The sequence below is a fragment of the Bidens hawaiensis genome, unplaced genomic scaffold, assembly GCF_021521415.1.
Source record: "Bidens hawaiensis isolate Kalapana, Puna unplaced genomic scaffold, B.hawaiensis_p1.1 tig00018484_1, whole genome shotgun sequence".
NCBI classification, from domain to species: Eukaryota; Viridiplantae; Streptophyta; class Magnoliopsida; order Asterales; family Asteraceae; genus Bidens; species Bidens hawaiensis.
The window spans coordinates 298,825-319,014 of NW_027492792.1; the positions used below are offsets into that span (position 1 = coordinate 298,825).

At 35.2% G+C, this 20,190-nt stretch overlaps 1 protein-coding gene across 1 annotated transcript; it reads right to left on the bottom strand.

The window, feature by feature from the left end:
* Positions 1-1,812: 1,812 nt before the first annotated feature.
* On the bottom strand, positions 1,813-6,668 carry LOC143556211 (axial regulator YABBY 5-like). The gene is made up of 7 exons (XM_077045598.1): positions 6,582-6,668; positions 5,362-5,523; positions 2,865-2,985; positions 2,738-2,786; positions 2,450-2,525; positions 2,285-2,356; positions 1,813-1,919 (listed from the first exon to the last, which is right to left on the bottom strand). The coding sequence occupies exons 1-7, from the start codon at positions 6,666-6,668 to the stop codon at positions 1,860-1,862; spliced, it is 627 nt and encodes a 208-aa protein (XP_076901713.1). The 3' UTR covers positions 1,813-1,859.
* Positions 6,669-20,190: the final 13,522 nt, after the last annotated feature.

The window sequence follows — 20,190 nt, forward strand, 5'->3', positions numbered from 1 at the left end:
ATTTATTATTTGATTATTTGCGTTAAGAGCAAAGAATAATATGCTGCTTTAATTTTAACATTGAAGTTTTTCTAATTTTTTTTGTTTTTCGTTTCATATTCTAGGATACTCGAAACATGATTAACCCAACCCTAAAAAGCCCGAACCCGAATTACCCAAACCCAAAAAACCCATGAGATATTTGGGTTGGGTTTCGGGTTAAGATTTGAAACTTTGAAACCCGAAGAACCCGACCCGAAAAACCTAAAACCTGAAAAACGAAACTCGAAGAACACCCCTACCATAATACAAGGATGAATCATTAACGACATGGACCTTACTCTTAACTTGTGGCCTATCAACAAGTTTTTAATAAAAAAAAGGCCCATTTTTAAAAGATATAATACATCCAATATAAAATTGAATGCCTAAAAATAATAGAGGCCCAAAACCACTGTCTTATTTGGCCGGTTGAATACACGGTTTCTCGATCAATATGTTGTTCCATGTCTCAGCCACACAAATGTATCACTTTTAGAAAACGAGTCAATTCTTCACGGTACGTGTGGTTTTCGTTGGAACCCTGTTTTCTAACAATTTTCCTATAAAAAGTTGCGTGAGAAACACACTTTTTGAAAAAAAAATCATTTCCAACCACTGTTCCCATAAAACTTCCTGGAAAAGGATGTTGTTGCAAAGTTAACACTTCGAATTACTCAAGTAATTATATTTATAATAGCGTTTTACCCGACGCGTTGCGCCGGGGCAGGTCGGTAAAATCCGGGCAATGGTAAAACCCAAGCATTATCGGTCGCAAATGTTGAGGCAGTAAGTCGACGCGAATTTGTGTTATTGTACGGGAACTAAAGCCAAAATAAAAACAAAAAATAATAAAATTTGAGGTGGACTAAGTGGCGTCGGCCGGTAAAACTCAGGCGTTGGTAAACCCTACCGTTGTCAATCCCAGGCTTTGAGACAGTGAGTCTATGCAAATTCAGTTGGTTTCTGTCCCGCTCGTTATGGTACCGGAACAAAAACAAAAACAAAAACAAAAAAAAAAAAATCGATATTAGGTCGGTTTTAGCTACGTTTGTTACGGTAGTATAACTAAAAAAACAAAATTGACATTCGGTCGGTTTTCGTTATGGACTGAAACTAAAACAAACCAAAAATGACAAATAAGGTATTCGGCCGATTTTCGTTACAGATCAAAACTGAAACAAGCTAAAGGGACCAATAAGGTGCCGCAAAATTGCCCAGTTGGGACTTTGTGGCACCAAACTTTATAATTGTATTATATAAATATAATAATGTCTTTCAACAATTTTCAACGAAATAATAAACATAATTAATAAATGTATTTTTTTTCTGGAGACTTACTAACAATTTTCCAACGCAAAATCATGTTGTTACTAATTTGTTGCACTGATGTAGCAAAATCGGTATTTTTTTTTGTTTTTTTTTCTTTTAGAAGTTCGTATGAAATTTGTTAGGAATTATATATTGTAGGAATTTTGCAGGAAATTTTAGTTGAATATTCTTCGTGCTGATCAACGATGATTACAATATCGTTGAATAATGAGCAGTTTTCTAGTACTGTACGGACAGATGCATGCTATTACTCATTTACTCACTGTAATTATCTCAGGCATACACATAGCAAATTGACAATTTTTTTGGGGAGCTACCTTATTAAAAGATAAGCCAAACTAGCTTACCATTTGTTCAACAAACAATAATACACAAATAACACCACTCGTGATTGTAAAATACAATTTGAAAATCTTCAAATATAAATTTATGTCCTTAAAAGCATGCAAAGCCATGGCTCCCCTCAAAATATAAATATATAAGTCGTTTGCTTTGATTTTCTTCTTTAATCATTTCTTGAATGGAGCTCTCAGTCTTAGTCGCTTCTCAGATCCTTGCACATAATTCACCTGCATACACAATCAACACGCGTTTACACACGTGCGCACATACATAAAGTTTAGAACTGCAAGAACCATTTTAACACGCTTAGTAATATGTTTGAGATTTATTTTTGAAAAATATGACATTTATAGCATCTTCTTTGATTACAATTATTAAATCATATCTTTTTTTAAAAAAAAATTCAGTTGTTAACAAACACTATATTCATGTGTTAAATTTACTTGAATTTATAAATAAGAAAACAAAAAAGTAAAAGTTATTGTGTAGACATGCACAAAAAGTATAATCTTATGAATTACTTCTGCAAAGTTATCATGATATCAAATATTAAAATTAAATTGAAAAAAAATCTAAACATGAATTAACATACCTCATCAAGTTTTGTTTGGTGATTATTTGCTTCCAACATCAATCCAAAATGAATGTGAGGGAAATGTGCCCACTATATTGCAAGAGATTAATAATTTACATGTCAAATTTATAACTCAAAAGATACATACATTGTGCACACATGCATGTTATCATGTGCACTTACATTTTTTGCAGCAGTACTAAAAGCTTCCCTATGACTGATATCTGGATTATTTGCTTTAATCCTCTGAATCTCCTCTCTACAAATGATGATACTTCATTTTATTTGTTGAGAAAATCAAGGAAAAAATAAAGATAAATCATAAAACCTGTTCAAACTTTAGGGTAACCAAATTGGTACACTGATAAAGTTGGTTACTATTATATAAAGTTTTCCCAATTCAAAACTAGAAATAAAAGTTATTTGTCTTATTAACTAAAACAATTGAGAGGTATTGAATAGCGTTCATACTTTATGAATTGGTTGTATGCAGAAGGAACCCGTTGCCTCTTTTCCGGAGCTAAAAAACACAAAAATTTCGTGTATAAGGACCATTAAAATTGAGTGTTACATCTTTATGTAAAATGAATAAACTTACGGCGATTGATCTTTTGATCAGCGGTGATGGAAAGCGGAGATGGCCTCATTGGCATCCTGTTGTGGTACTTTGAAGAGGAACCCAAATCAACCCTATAATTTGAAATGTGGGTTGGAGCCTTCTGAAATATCAAGAATTGCATAATTATGATTAAATTAATGTAAATGACTTCTTTCACTATTGTATTATAACTAAATTTGAAGCGTGGGAAAAAGTATTTTCCTTTGGGAAATTATGTAGAGATCAACTGATCTCTACATAATTTCTATAAGTTGATCTCTACATAATTTCCTACTTAAAAATACTGTTTTGTAGCAAACCCTTGAAATAAAAATTCCTTTGTAATTGTACTTGTAGTTACATAACGCACCTAATCGCTACATATTACCACTTTGTCTTCAAAATTTGCTTAGGTTTGAGCGTTTCATGAAATGTACGTGCTATACATTGATCTCGTTGGTCTTAGGGTTACCTCTGGATCAAGTACCACTCTTCTTTAATTAGTATTTCATGGCATGATTGGCCGGTGTAAGTTTTTGTTTTAATTTTAGGGTTTTCTTTGTTGTTTGCTTTTTCGTAGCGTCTCGCTATTGTTTATGACAATTGTCGTTTAAAAGAAAGTTATTCTTTGATTTAGAATGCACGACTACATAAAATATTTGACACAAAAATCATAAAAACTTGGTGCAATATGAATACAATTTAAATTTATTATTTAACTAAAAATGAAAAATTTTAATTAGATAAATGATGTAACACCTTAAAAACCGAACAAAAGACAAGATCCAACTACTAACTCTCCAGGTTAAATATGGTCTTGTTATTACTTTAGATGTTACTGTTTGAAACGATGTTTTGTGAAAAGAAACTGAACTAACAAGATTGAAGTGACTGAATCAGTTGGAAGCAAAGGTAAAGGTTAAAACAAAAAAAAAACACAACAGAATTGAATGACATTTCTGTCATTATGTCCCAAACATATCTACCACTTTTTTAATCTCAGTAAAGAGTTGCAGAAGAAACCGACAAAATCTTGGTAAAAAAAACCTTGGAAGAAAAAAAAAATAAAATGAAAATTTTCCAAAATATCCATTTTTAAAGTGAGATATCTTAGAATTGTCTCTACAAGCCTCAAAATTCTAGGACTGCTAGAAGTGTTTGCGCATCAAATACGTCTTGATGACGTATTTTTGTACAAAATCCGTCTAGACGGCGTGTTTACGTATCAAATACGTCTTGACGGCGTGTTTACGTACCAAATGCGTCTTGACGCAAGTTTGAGAAATATTTTGGAGCCGACGTGTTTGCACATCAAATACGTCTTGACAACGTCTTTGAGCACCAATAAGTATGTCATGACGGCGTTTTTGTGCACCAAATTCAGACACATCGTTTGTTTTCAGTGGGCATGTTGTGATTGGGAGTTCAAACACGTCGGGGAAACTACTAAACACAGTGTGAATGCACGTTAATTTGACGGGGACATTATGAGAATTTCGAGATTTTGGGAACACTTCTGGATGACGTTTTGGGAATTTTTCATATATTAAAACTTGTTTAATTAACTTGATATTTTAATTAGATTAAGAAGCAAATTATATGCAAAGGAAAAGGGTTATAATAATAAACTAAGGAAAATAAATATAAAAATAAATAATAAAAAAGAAGGAAAGAAAGAGAGAATCCCTGACTCATTTTATACAGATGTTGACCGCAAAAATAAACCCTATGAAAAACAGCTTGAATCTATGATGTAACAGCAAAGTCTTTAAATTATCCAATGTATGACCTAGAGTATGTAGATCTACTGATAAATTCTCAAAAAGTAGCAAAATGTAGTGATATAAATTCTGAAAAAAGTTGAAACCTAACCCTAGTCAGGCTAAATTGCATTTACCAATCTGCATTTGAGTTTTGAAAGCACCAGTCAAATAGTTAATATTTCAGTTTATACTTTTATAGCAGAAAATATTAAACAACCATGTTAGTAAATTAATGCATTGAACTGAAAAAAAATTACTTTTCTTACACTTGATTTTTTTTTTATATAATTTTGTTTCTTAAGAAATCACAATCTATTTTGTTAACAACATATACCTGAGTGAGCTGACAAACTGATTTTAACATTACATGTTTGGCTCACCTAGTAACACCCTTTCAAGAAATTTTGATGAAAATATGGTTTTACCTGCATTTTTATAAAATCACACTCTTTTAAGAAATTTTGATGAAAATATGGTTTTACTTGCAATATTTTTAGGTTTTAAAGAATTATATTTGTATTATTTATAGAAAGACAAATCCATTAATACATTTCCATTTTCATAATCATTAATTTCAAAAAAAAAAGGACACTTTAATAGTTTAATTACTAACATGAGTGTCAAGTTTAAAGTTGAAATTAACATTTCTTGAAAAAGAAAGCTGAAATTAATTGACTAGGGTTATGATAAAAAAACAAATAATAAATTAATAAATATATATTAATTAACATCACCTGGTTATGCTGATGAGAAATAGAATTTGGGGAGTTGGAGTTGGGATTTGAGAGAGACTGGTGAAAGCCAGCAGCCATGCCCATATTCACAGACCATAGATTGGAGCAGTGCCCACATCTTACTGTCACCATGTCAAACAAGCTGCTGCATGGTACACTCACCTGCATTTTAACCAAGCATTAATTATTACCTCCAAATCAAGTAAACCCATTTCAGAAACTCAATCAAGAACATATCTTGGTCACTCAATTTTGTCATCAAGCCTAAAAACAAGACTTTTAGGGCTCCAAAATTGCAACTTTTTATATGATCAAGAACCCTAGAATAATGAACTTTAAGTAATATTTTCCTTAAAAGTTAAAACTTTGAAGGCCATATTAAACAAAATTCCATAAAATTGTAATAAGCAAGGTAGTGATTACATCGAAACACAAGGCAAACGGGCAACAAGCTGCGCCACTTTGCTACCCCCTTTTGAATTGAAAACCCAGTGTTTTAAAAATCACATTCGTTGATCTTGAAACCCAATCCACAATTACTCTTGCAAGCACATAAAGATCAAAACATAAGATTAAGAAGAACCAAGAATCCAAAGTAATACTAGCTTGAACCAACAAAGGAAGAATCTTTACAAGTGGGATCTTGATTTGTTACATGAACATGAAAAAACACAAGCTTTTTGGAAGTGTACTCACATGAAATGATATTTAGGGGGAACTAAAATGGCTCTTTTAATTTGTTCAAAAGCTAAATCAACTGAATTTGATGATGGATAATCTCCACAAGAACAAACTAGCAAGTTTTTCATTTCCAATTTAAACGATTACAAAAAAGTGCCAGGTAAACGGGTACCAAGCTGCGTTGTCCTTGGTTCTCTCTCTCTCTCTGTGTGAGAGAAATAGAGAAAGAGAGAGAGTTCATATATTTGAAGGACTTTTTCTTTTGACTGCAAACTGAAGAAGAAATGAAAAAAGGAAAGCCTCAAAGGATGGAGACTTGACTGTATGAGTTTGTGTGCATCCAAAGTGAAAAAGAAACTTGATTTCAATGGACCAAATCTTGTTTTCAATATTATGTACACAAAACTAATCTGATCTCAAGCAATAACACATATGCTATTTATATTATCATCTTTTATCAACCCATATTCTTCTTCCCATCCTTCTCAAGCTACACACGCAAATCACAAGAAAAACAAAGCTAAATTAAGAGCGTGTACCGCTAGAACAATATTGCAAAAGTTACAAGGGATGTAACACAGTTGCTCAGATGTTGCTGTTACATCTATGCAGCTGCTGGTTGACATCTCTCTTTAAAAACTAATAAAAACTTCAAATCTTTGTGTGTAAATATTGTTGAAGTTAGGTGATCACTATGGTGTTTGTTTGTTTCAAGTTGTTTCTATTTATAGATGAAGAAACATATAACGATAGATTATATGCAATATTTGAGGGAGAGAGAATAGGGAAATAAGAAATAGGGAATTGGGATAGGATCCAAAGAGCTAAGGGGCAAAGGCATTATAGCAAAAGGTGTAGGTTCAGATAGTGCATGCGGGCCCTGATCCATGCAACCAAATCGGCACAAACTCAATTGGTCCGAGCCATATATTTAAGACATCATAACATATTTTGAGTATGTCTATTATACTTTGTGTAAGACTAAGCTAGCACAGGTGATTTACCTTAAATTCATTTTCTTTGATACATTTATTCCAAACTAAAGACACGCATAATGGCTAATTCTCTTTAAGGGGCATTTTCCGCTACATCATCTTAACTTTCTAAGTGTTTTTAATTAAAAACATGTGTAACGGATAGTACCCTTAATTCCCTTCAATTGTTACGGCTTCAAGCCATATATGCATGATGTACATTTTAGTAGAAATGCTCGTGTCCTTCACGCCCCTAGAATGGGCCGGGGGGGGGATAGACTTTCTCCGCTTCTATAATGCCTCTATAATCACCATTACGCCTGGCCTTCCCCTCTCAGAGTCTTGCCATTTCCATGCCATAGAGAAGCATTTTCACCTTCTCTCTTCCTACCAAGTCATCCTTGCCTACATATATTTATCTCTTTCTCACAAGCAACGAATTGATTCGACGACCCACGTTGGAGATAGTTTTAGGTTTTGATTTTCCTATACCGTGAATTAAATCAAAGAGAATTCTTTGACCACCACACACTCCAAAACGCAGTATTTCACGACAAAATCATTAAGTATATCTCTCTATGGATAGTAATAGAGACGTGAGATTAAAGTTAAGAATTATTAGGTGATGATACAGTTTTGACTTAACTTTGTATTAGAAACTTAATTTTTGTTATATTTTTATGGTCGTATGCTTGTCTTCTATGATATATACCTGATAAATTTTTTCACCATGTTTCTCTTACTTGTAGCCTACTATAATACTTTTTATTGTATTTATAATTCTTTATGTTTTCTTCTAATTACATTAAATCCATGTGAAGAACAGTGTTTCTAATATTAGCTTATTATTATGAGACCACAATAAGCCGTGGGCTACTAATAATAAACCTAATAACTAATACATATGTGGTGTTGGAGAGGGTTTCCTAGAAGCACATTTTTATCCTCTAGAATAGAAGTATGATTGTAGATCCTCTAAATGGATCTCAAGACTTGACTCGGATCAATCTATGTTGTTGGTTAGCGGAAATCACCAACGACACTCGGATCTCGGATTTTAGTTTGTTTATGTAAAAGAGAGAAAAAGGAGAAGTGGTGAGAGAACTTCTTTTTATTTCCAAGAGTTGCGAAAGAGTTATGGAGAAATGGGTAAAGTGCCCTTTATATAGGGTTCCAATTTCTCCAAACTTTACATAATAAACCTACAAAATAAACGTACCGAGTACGTAAAACACCGACTAAAAGCAAACTAAAACGACATACGCAATCCTAAAAACAATATAGAATATTGGCCCTACAATCTCCCTCTAGGATTGAGTATGTCGAGGAACCTTCGTCAAGTTCTTTGCTTCGTCTTTATTTCTTGAAACTAGTATTTGTCTTGATCCAGTAGCTTGAACTAGATTGGATCTCGGACAATTCTTTATTTTCCAGTCTTGTAAACTTGAACTTCAATCTTATTTTCTGGGAAGGATCGGAATCAGCAAATTTTAGAAACATCAGATGCGGGAGGCTCGACATCTAATTTTCTTTTGTTGACTTTCTTGAGCCGACTGGTTTCTTTCCTTGTCTTCATAAACAATCAGTTCATCTTTAGGTTCAATCACCAACTTTCAAGTTCTCTTTTCTTTTAAGCATTCCAACATTTGCAACTCCGAGCAGACTTGATCTACCTATCCATGTACACCTGCACAAAACTTAGAACAAATAAGATACGTTCACAGACCCTCTCGAGGGTCAAAAAGAAATCGTTCATAGGCCCTCCCAGATTCAGTACCTCAACTTGTAAATGATTTGTTTAAGTCCCAGATTTCCAACGAACTTTGCATGAACGACCTTGACAACAAAACACATGATTTTGAATGACACAGAGTTTAACATAATATGTACGAACATAATAAAAATTTAAAATCTTTTTGGCATTTTCATATATTTTAAAAACAACGAAAATATATACATAACATTTTGAAGTTGAAACTAAAATAAAACAAAATCAAAATAAACAATAAAAGATAGGAGTAAAGATGAAATTAATATTACATATCAATAATATTTACAGAATTTTCTAACGATTTTAATATTTTTGAGAGAAAGATTACAACATGTTTTAAATCTTCAATATGATTTCATGTCGCGATCGTTCTTTGTAAATCAACTAAAGAATAGATCTATATAAATTAATTCAATATTATTTTTAACCTCAAAATGTTTTAAATTTTCTTTTATTTTAAGATTATTTTGTTTTGTTTTTATTTTCTAAAATATTAAGTACCTATACAGTTCAATATTTAAGTTTTATTTTTTAATTTTATTAATATTAAGTACCTGTACAGTTCAATATTTTAAGTTTTATTTTTTAATTTTATTTTATTATTTTATTTTTAATTTTATTTTATTGTCTTCTTTTACTGTGTTTTTATGTTTTGTCTAAGAGATCGTTTGTGCAAAGTTTAACAAGTAACGAACCGACAAAATAAAATCTTAAAAAAAATAAAAATAAAAAAAAAAATAAAATAAAATTAAAAAATAAAACTTAAAATATTGAACTGTACATGTACTTAATATTTTAGAAAAAAAAAACAAAACAAAATAAACTTAAAATAAAAGAAAATTTAAAACATTTTGAGGTTAAAAATAATTAATTTACATAGATCTATTCTTTAGTTGATTTACAAAGAACAATCACGACATGGAATCATATTGATTTGCAAAGCCCTAGATCGCGTTACCATATTGAAATTATTGTGACACAAGTTCATCATTGACTTTAGATATCGTCCTTCTTTTTAACTTGAGAAATGTTTTGATGCTAGAGTGATACATTTGAGGTTCGATTAGGCACGGTGTTTATGTGGTCCCCACTTAGTCAGACATGTTACTGATTCCATCATATCTCAGGCTTACTTTGTGTTAACATATCACCTCAACTTGACTTAAGCCTTTCTTAGTTGATCACAACACTCTTATTAACATACTAGACTTATTGTACACTGTACACATGACACTTTGTGCTTTGCACACTTGACTCGATCTAGAAAGATTAAAATAAAGCAGAAGTTCAGGCCATAACAATCAGGTCGGATAATACCATATTATCGCGCAGAGAAAGTCCAAGGCTTGAACAAAATAAAGAAAATAAAACAAAGCAGAAGACTCAGGACCTTAACAATCAGATATTGTATGACTACAAACGTAGAAAGTCCAAGGCTTGAGTTGAAAATAAATGAAGAAATAAAGCAGAAGTTAAAATTCCTAGGACTGACTCTTTATCTGACTCTTTTTCTTCTTGCTTTTCTAGACTTTTTACTTGACTCTTTTCTTGACTTAATGAAAATTAAAATTGACACTGACTTTCATAAGACTACTGTGATCAGGTAAAGAGAGACTTTGGTATGACATGTATAGTTACATTTTTGCCTTCATGAATATGACTTCACGGAATCATGCAACCGCTTCTTAAACGTATAACCACTGGCAACGGTATTAGTTTAAGTTTATATCACCCGACACTTACTTATTTGTTAAGCCTACCTACACATATATGAATGATCTTGTAGCCTTTTGTTCTACTCTTTTAACACGCTAGAATCATTACATACCAACGTACTATCATTTTCCAAAGGGTCAGATCAAATTCTTAATTGAAAATTTTAAACTAACCAACTCCCTCTATGAAGGAGCTCCCTCTAAGCGGGACAACACTTTTAAGTTTTCTTAAGATTTTCTTAAATGGGAGTAAAGATGAAATTAATATTATATATATAAAAATTTAAAATCTTTTTGTTAAGTCAAGTGACTTGATTTTTGTTTTACTAAATGTAAATTTAAAATCTTTTTGTTAAGTCAAGTGACTTGATTTTTGTTTTACTAAACGTAAATTTAAAATCTTTTTGGTGAGTTAAAGTTATCTCATTTTCTCCCTCTAAAACTGTGACATATTTGAAAAATATTTACAGTTTTAAAACCTAAAAGATAAGATTTACTCAAAATAAATCATGCCCAATGACTCAACGAGAAACAAAAATCGAGCACGACTAAAAGCTTTGGTAAAGAGATCTGCAAAGTTATAGTCAGTATGGACCCTTTTTATGTTGATAAGCTTACGATCATAACAATCACGAATAAAATGTATTCGGATGTCAATGAGCTTAGTCTTTGAGTGCTGGACCGGGTTTTTAACAATAGCAACGGCCGCCTCATTATCACATTTGATCGTGGATCCATAGAAATTCAAACCGTAATCCAGCAGCTGATGCTGGATCCAAATCACTTGAGAGCAACAGCTGGATGCAGCAATGTACTCGGCTTCTGCTGTGGAGGTGGACACGGTGACTTGTTTCTTGCACTACCATGAGATCAACCGATCTCCCAGGAATTGACATCCACCCATGTAGATTTTCTGTCCAAGTTGCATCCCCCATAATCACTGTCGGTGTAAGCATGAAGTTCCAAGGGAGATTCCTTTGGATATCAAAGACCCAAACGTGGTCTACCCTTCAAGTATCTGAAAATACGCTTGACAGCCGTCATGTGGGATTCTCTCGGCTTAGACTGATATCTGGCACACTGACAAACAGGGAACATGATGTCCGGTCTGCTTGCAGTGAGATACATCAGGGAACCAATCATTGACCTGTAAAGGTGTTGATCGACTAGTTTTCCCGATGGATCAGGAGCTAGAACAGGTCGCGTGGCGATTGGTGTCATGAAAGATGATAAGTCCTTGAAACCAAATTTCTGAACAATGTCTTGAATGTACTTTTCCTGGTGAATCAAAGTCCCGTCCTTCTTTTGCTCAACTTGTAAGCCCAGGAAGAAAGTCATCTCCCCTAAGGAACTCATCTCAAATCCCTATTGCATAACCTCAGAGAACTCCTTGCACAGATCCTCTTTCGTGGACCCGAAGATGATGTCATCGACATAAACTTGTACCAAAATCAAATCACCGTTGACCTTCTTGACAAAAAGAGTTTGATCGACGATTCCTCTCTTGTAACCTTTCTTCACTAAATGATCTGCCAGTGTGGCATACCATGCACGAGGTGCTTGGTGAAGACCATAAAGTGCTTTGTCAAGGCGGTAAACATGATCAGGATGAGTTTGATTTTCAAAGCCTGGAGGTTGACTAACACAGATTTCTTCTTTTACTTTCTCGTACAAGAAAGCAGTCTTCACGTCCATTTGATACACTTTGAAGTTCTTGTACGAGGCGTATGCCAGAAAGATGCGATTTGCTTCTAGTCTGGCTACTGGTGCATAGACTTCATCGTAATCAAGACCTTCACGTTGCCAAAAACCTTGTACAACAAGTCGGGCTTTATTTCTAATGATCACCCCCTTGTCATCCTTTTTATTTCGGAACACCCATTTCGTTCCGATCGGCCTTTTATTTTCTGGTTTCTTTACTAGCCTCCAAACATTTAGCTTCTTGAACTGTAAAAGCTCTTCTTGCATGGCTTCTACCCAGAAGTTGTCTTTCAGTGCGACTTTGTAGTCCTTGGGTTCTACCTGTGAAATAAAACAAGCAAAAAGACATCTGTTAATGTTACCTAAAGTACTGCGTGTTTGGATGCTAGCGGACGGATCGCCAATGACGTTCTCAGTCGGATGTCGACGATGAATCGGTAACTGTGGAATTTGCTTGACATGCTCGACTGGTGTTGCCTCAAGTTGAATGGTCAGGCTTTCTATGGGATGGAAGACAGTGGTCGTATGGACAGAAGCACTTGGTTGAGGATCAGTTTCATCTTCATCTTGACTGACCAAGTGTTCTGGAGCAATGGGACCTTCCAATAGGTTTTCATAAAATGGGACAACAACGGCTGGAACAGATGTTGTGTTGGTGTCATCAAAAGCATGGTTTGGACTTGGTTCAACCTGAGCATTTGATGCATCGAACTCCATTGCAGGACCTTGATTGTCTTCTTCTGAGGGAGGTGTGGGGACAGATTCCACCACACTTGGTTCTGCAGGAGGAGGTTCTGCTTGATCGACTTGATCATTTTGATTGTTGTCGGCTGACACATATGAAACAGAATTTGAATCAGTCGTGTCTTCAACAACTGGCATTTCAGTGGTGTCGGCAGAAGGCTGCTCATTATTAACCAGGACTTGTTGATTAGCCACGGGTTGTATATTAAGTATAGGTGCAGCAGCTGCTATGTCAATTTGTCCAAGATCTTTCAAAACAGCACGCATCAGGATAGACTGATCATCAGCAGGTTGAACAGGTGGAGAAACAGCAGGGGAAACCGTTGGTGCAGCTGATGTCATGTACATTCCTCGAAACTGTTTGAACAAGCCTTCATAATCAAACATCCAGTCCGGACCATTGTGTGCATCAGTAGGGTTTAACTCTTGCCAATCAATGTTGAAGGACTCCAAGATCACTCTTGATTTCTTGTTGTACACACGCTAAGCACTTTTGTCAGCAGAATAACCAACAAAGTAGCACTCATCCGCTTTTTCAGCAAACTTGGAAGTTGTGGCAACATTTGTTTGAAGCACGGTGCAGGGGCATCCAAACGTTCTAAAGTAGTTAACCCTTGGCTTGGTTCCATAAAAGACTTTATACGGAGTCTTGTTCAGTCGTTTGTTCAGAAGCACACGATTCTGGGTAAAGCAAGCAGCGTTGATAGCTTCTCCCCAGAAAATCAATGGTACTTTGGAATATGAGAGCATTGTTCTAGCGGCTTCCACCAAAGTACGGTTTCTTCTTTCAGCCACCCCATTTTGTTCGGGAGTGTAAGGTGCGCTGAGTTGATGAATGATTCCCTTTTTGTGAAAAAATTCATTAACCACCTTGTTGCAAAACTCTGTGCCGTTGTCACTTCTGATACACTTCACCTTCTTGTCAGTTTGATTTTCAACCAACACAATAAACCTGAGCAGAAACTGGGATGTCTCGTCCTTGTGCCCTAATAGGAATGTCCAACTGAAACGCGAAAAGTCGTCAGTAATAACCAGGCAATAGGCTTTTCGACCTATTGCCATTGGTTGAATTGGACCGAAAAGATCCATGTGCAACAACTGAAGAGTGGAATTTATTGAATTGACGATTTTGGGTCTATGTGGGAGTTTGTGTGCATTTAGAGCAAGATAAACATTTTTCAGCACAGTGAAAAGACTTTACTGGTAAGCCCCTCACATGGTCACCTTTAACCAACTTATTCAAATTCTTAAAGTTGACGTGACCCAAACGCCGATGCCATAAAGATGAATCGTTCTCCGAGGCCTTGGACATCAAGCAAGAAGCAGAACGCATGGAATAATTGCTTCTCATGTCCAGAATGTAGGCATCGTTGTGCCTCGGAGTACGCATCATAATCCACTCCTCAGGGACTTTAAAACCAGGTTTCAAAATTAGACATTCATTTTCTGTAAATAGGGTAGAGAATTTCTTATCACAGATCTGAGACACGCTGAGCAGGTTGTGATTAAGCTGTTCCACTAGATTGACTTCATCGAATGTCAAAGTACCATTCGAGACCTTTCCTTGTTTGGTTATCTCTCCACCAATGTCACCGGCAAAAGAAACGTGACCGCCGTTGAATGGTTTGATGTCGAACAACAACGACTCATCTCCTGTCATGTGTCGGGTGCAGCCACTGTCTAAGTACCAAATACTGTTGACAGGCCGTCCAGGCTGACCCTACACACCACGAAGAACCAGTTAGTGGAGGGTTTCCCGAGACACTCTTGTCTCGGTAAAATTAAACACAAAATCACCAAGTTTAATTTTATGATTTCTGAAAATGTAATCCTTTGGTGAGTCAGAATCTAAAGAGCAATCCCTCGAGGAACTTGAATTATGATTTCCTCGGTTTTGGAAAGGTTTTCTGGATTGCCTTCGCTTAGGTTTGGACTTAACAACAAAGTCCTCGGTGTATTCCTTTTAGAAAACATTTGAATGGCTCTTTGGCTTTTCAGCTTCCAAACCCTTTGCCAACCTTTTTCTTTCTCTTTGGGTTAGCCAAAATGGTTTCTTTGGTTTCTCACTTCTTTTGGACTTGAAATCCGACTTACTGGCAGTGGAGTGAGTGAGGTTAGACAATTTCTTAGGATGACTCTTAGGAAATGTCTGACCAAACTTACTGTTTAAATCCTTTTATTGTTTGTGCCAGTTCTTGCAATGTCTTGCAAGATGAGACGGATTTCCACAGACAAAGCAACACTTTCTTTGGTTGCATTTATAGACATCTTGCTCGTTGAGATATGTGGGATTAGGTGATGCAGTTGGGTCAACATGTTGGTGACCTCTGTCTGAATGATAATTGTAAGTATTTGAATGATGAGTTGCAAAATAATTTGATTTCCTAGGTTTCTGTCAAGAGTAATAATAAGTACTATCAAATTGATCATAATATTGAGAACTATTGTTATAATTTGTATTTTGAGAAAATGAAGTTTTCTTAGGTGGTATGTATTTACAGGAAGTGCTAGGTTTTTCATTTACAAAACTTGATTTCTCTTTTGATAAGTTCTCAACATTATAATCAGTTGACGAGCAACTCTGACTAGTCTGTTCATTAACCTTGACTTCAGTGGTTTCATCAAAAACAGTTTTGCATTCTGAATCATAAGAAGTACTTTCACTTTCATTACAAATATTTGTACAACAGTTATCACTAGATGATTCACAAAACACAGCTTTTAATCCTGACATCAAGCTTTCTAACATTGATTCACATACTTTATTACAGACAGGATTGTTAATCATTTTTGTTAGACCCACACAAGATACAAAACGGGGTTCTAACTCTCCTTTTGGTTTACAACCCTGGTTAACCTTCCCACAATCACCATTTAAATCACCTGCTACACAAGACACGTTGACATTAGACTTATCAGATGATGGAATTTGAGCTTTTGATGGAGAGGCAGCATAAACAAATTTGACTGGTTTTGGTAGTTTACCAATACCATAGGCCATCTCTTCATCAGGAGAAGTATTATAGCTAAAATGGGGTAGGCAAGTGTAATTATCATTCATTGGTGGAGGTACCGCCGAATAATCATAACCTAGCCCCGTTTTAATTTTAGTACTTCTCTGAGCTCCGATAAGATCATTTAATTGTTCAGATGATGCTTTAGATCTTTCAACTTGTTTTTCTTTTTCTCGTTTATCAGAAAGATCAAGTTTCATTTTTTTAATTTCATCTTTTAATTTATTTATTATGTCTTTGTAATAGATGACATTGTGCTCTCCTTGAAGGATTTTAAGTTTAAGATTTGCAACATCATCATGATGTGTTTTAATCTTTTCAACATATATCTTGTCAATCTTCACATACTCAGCATTTAGTTGACGAAGTTTTGCGTTTTCTTTCAAAACTTCATCCTGAAGATATCTATAATAAGTAACTTTATTCACACAAGCTTGAGAGCAAAGATTTTTATTTACCTCATCAGAAGGTGATTCGTTAGAACTTGCAGTAGTGGATGAGGATGCTCCTTCGTTTTCTGTGAAAGCCATGCCTGCCATGTTGAGAGGGTTCTGCAACTCTTGAAATTGATCATCCCAATCCACACCAACCTGGACCTCCGATTGGGAGACAAGGGCCTTAGAATTTAAGCTTGAATTGCCCTTGTGTGGATGACCTCCAACTCTTTGAGATGAGCTGCTTGGCTTCTGCACCTCATGTCTTTTTCCTGCAGCCTTGCTGTTCTCTTCCTCTGTCACTTCAGTTACACGAATATCATTGGCAGGTTTTGATGGATTCGTGCATTCTCGAGAAAAATGACCCATTTCACCACAATTGTAGCATCGTAGCTTTGACTTATCGAAACCGATCCTTTTTCTTTCAGAATCATTGAAGCTATCCTTCCCATACGTCTTCATTAAATTTGTGGCTCTTTGCATAGCCATTGCCATTTGACATTTGATATCCATTTTTTCAAGATCCTTCTGGTTGATATCTCTTAAATCTCTAGCTTCAAACTGTGGTGGCAACAAATTTCCTTGTATCAATTCTTCGTGACTTGACTGAAAACCGTGAACTATTGCGATGTTTGAGTCGTTCAGCAAGGGAAGAGCTTCACAGTAACTTGAAGGTTTGCTTGGTTGAGGTTCTGAGGATGAGGAAATCCCTTGAGTTTTTAATGCTTGGGCAACCGCACTGTCGACTGCCTTTTGAAATGAACTTGTACTTGAGGAGTCTGATGGATTGCTGGTTGAGATGAAAGCAGTTGGTTGTGAAGACACATTTGGGGAGTACTTAGGAGTGGTCACGGGATACACATTCTGTTGAGTCTTGCTTATGAAAGCAGTTGGCATTGAGGAAGCTGAACTCACTCTAGCTTGATTTATGGAACTTAGATGATTATTCATTCTCATCTGCTCATCCATCTCAAATGACTTGATGGTGGAGATCAAATCACTGTTTGTCATGGCATTCAGATTTGTAGTTCTTTTGATTGTAATTGTATTGGCACTCCAGCTGTATGGTAGTGAATTCATCAATTTGTGATTGACCTCAGCATTTGCAATGTTGACACTTGCAGCCCTAGTTCTTACCATCAACTTCTCAAATCTCTTAACCAAATCCAAAACAGCTTCACCTTGACGATGATTAAACATATTGAACTCTTCCTTTAATAGGGCCTTCTTGTTTTCCCTAATTTCAGCATTGCCCTCAACTTTCTCAACAAGTGCTTCCCACAGACCCTTGGCACTTGTGTGTTCACGAAGAGTTTCAGTGATCTCATTTGAAAGGCAAACAGTTAAAATGAGATAGGCTTTCTTGTCTTGTGCTAACAGGTCCCTGTCAGCTTGATCATAGTTTTCAGGAGTCTTAAGTTGTTCCCCAGTATCTGTGCGAGTCACGGGAACATGAGGACCTTGTTCAAAACATCTTATCAAATAAGTCTCAGTAAATGAGATATAGTTCATGAATCTCCATTTGAAGTCTGCAAAGTTATCATCCAAGGTCATATACTTTGGTGGCTTTGTAGGTGTTCCCACTTGGTTTTCCAACAACATATACATCTTCAACAGCTCAGAATCCGTGCTTGTCATGATTTCAGTAGTCTCAAACACTTAACAAACTTTAAACAGCTTCAAATTTTAAGACAGTTAACTTTTTCGCACGAAACACCTTTTCAAGCGAAGCGAAAAAATGTAGTTAAGCGAAGCGAAAAAGCTTAGCTAAGCGAAGTGAAAAAGTTGTTCCAGGCGAAGCGAAAAACTTCTGATGAACAGCGATGCGAAGCGAAATGTGAACAGTGAAGCGAAGTGAAAAAGTAAGCGAAGCGAAATTCTGAGGGAAGCGAAACACCAAGCGAAGCAAAAAACCACGCAAAGCAAAAAACTTTCTTAAGCGAAAAAGTTCAGTTTTCTAGAAGAGATCTTCTTGGGATTTGTTCCACCAAACTTGTCAGTATTAGGTCAAAGGTTGGTACACTGATTTTCATGTCATGAGAAGCGAAATTTTTTTGCTTGTTAATTTCAACACTTCTCAAACCCGTAAACACTAACTTTAACACATTTATAACCAAAACTTTTGGATCTAGAACTTGAACACTTGCTATATTTACCAAGAACACATTCTAAGACATTTTTATGAAGATTTTGCCGATTCTTTTTGTATTTTTCTTCTTAAGATCAAAACCCAAGGTTGTGATCCAAAAACCCTTAACTAGTGAGCCGAAGCTCTAATACCACTTGTAGGTCCTCTAAATGGATCTTAAGACTTGACTCGGATCAATCCGTGTTGTTGGTTAGCGGAAATCACCAACGACACTCGGATCTCGGATCTTAGTTTGTTTATGTAAAAGAGAGAAAAATGAGAAGTGGAGAGAGAACTTCTTTTTATTTCCAAGAGTTGTGAAAGAGTTATGGAGAAATGGGTAAAGTGCCCTTTATATAGGGTCCCCATTTCTCCAAACTTTACATAATAAACCTACAAAATAAACGTACCGAGTACGTAAAACACAAACTAAAAGCAAACTAAAACAACATATGCAATCCTAAAAATAATATAGAATATTGGCCCTACAATGATTTGATTATATCTCATGCTTCACAAGCTCTACCAATAGTTTTGATAAAGGTGAGATTAAATGGTATACATGGTTGTTGAGTGTTGCTGCCTATTGGGATAGCCCCTAGACTGGCATGAAAGTCAACATACATGTAAAATAAGTTGCAAAGGTTAACTTTGAATAATCCGGCAACCCTAGAATCAATGTTCAGGTCAAGATAGGAAGTACGCTTCACATTACTTATGAAGAAATCCAATTAAATGATTATCTCCGAACTAGGGCCGAATATCAACCACCCAATGCCTTATCTGTTGAAGGGACGGAATATTGGACTAGACCGGATATTATCATATAGTTCGAGTGAAATGAATGTGGTAGACAGTGCAGACCGATACACTAAGAAATCAACGAAACCGGGAGAAGACCCAACCGTAACCTACCAAACATTTGATGTCTAAGATCTTAACTATGATCTATGAAAACCAATATAATGTTGATCATAATGTTAATGGTAAAAATAAAAGTAAATTAATAAATTTTTGTGAAAAGAATTATAAATTTTGATGACTATGATAAGGGAGAAAAGATTTTGTTACTTTTCTGTTTTGATAATCGTGGGACCTTGTACAGCGTACTAGGAGGCGAAGTTTTTGTCCATTTCAATTATTTCTTTCACATTGAAAAACTAGAGCTTCAAAATTAAAGAATAATAAATTATTAGAGTACATGTGTTTCACTGTTTTTAGATGAAAGAACACTAGAAAGAGGCACACTATCATGAGACTAGTTGCCTAATAATAACATGTTATGGATGAAAAACAAATCCGTGAAAGTCGAAACATTTAGGATTGATAATGGAACGAGAATTTGGGTATGAGTTTAGTAGAAAAAAAGAATTTGTGATTTGGGTATGGGTATAGTTCTAGGTGATATCATGTCCGATTAGAAATATACGCGTATCTTTAACCAGAGCATACCCGCAACTCTTTCTTTTTATTTTTTTCTTTAAGTCGGGTAATTAGTATGTGTTTATCGTATTTTATTTGTTATAGTTGTTAAAAGCATAAACTATACAAAATTATCATGGCGAGAGCTTGGAATCAATGTATATATTTGCCTTTTCATATTAAGATCCATGACATGTAACTGGTAGCCGGGTATGATACCCGATGGATATTGGATTAACCATGAA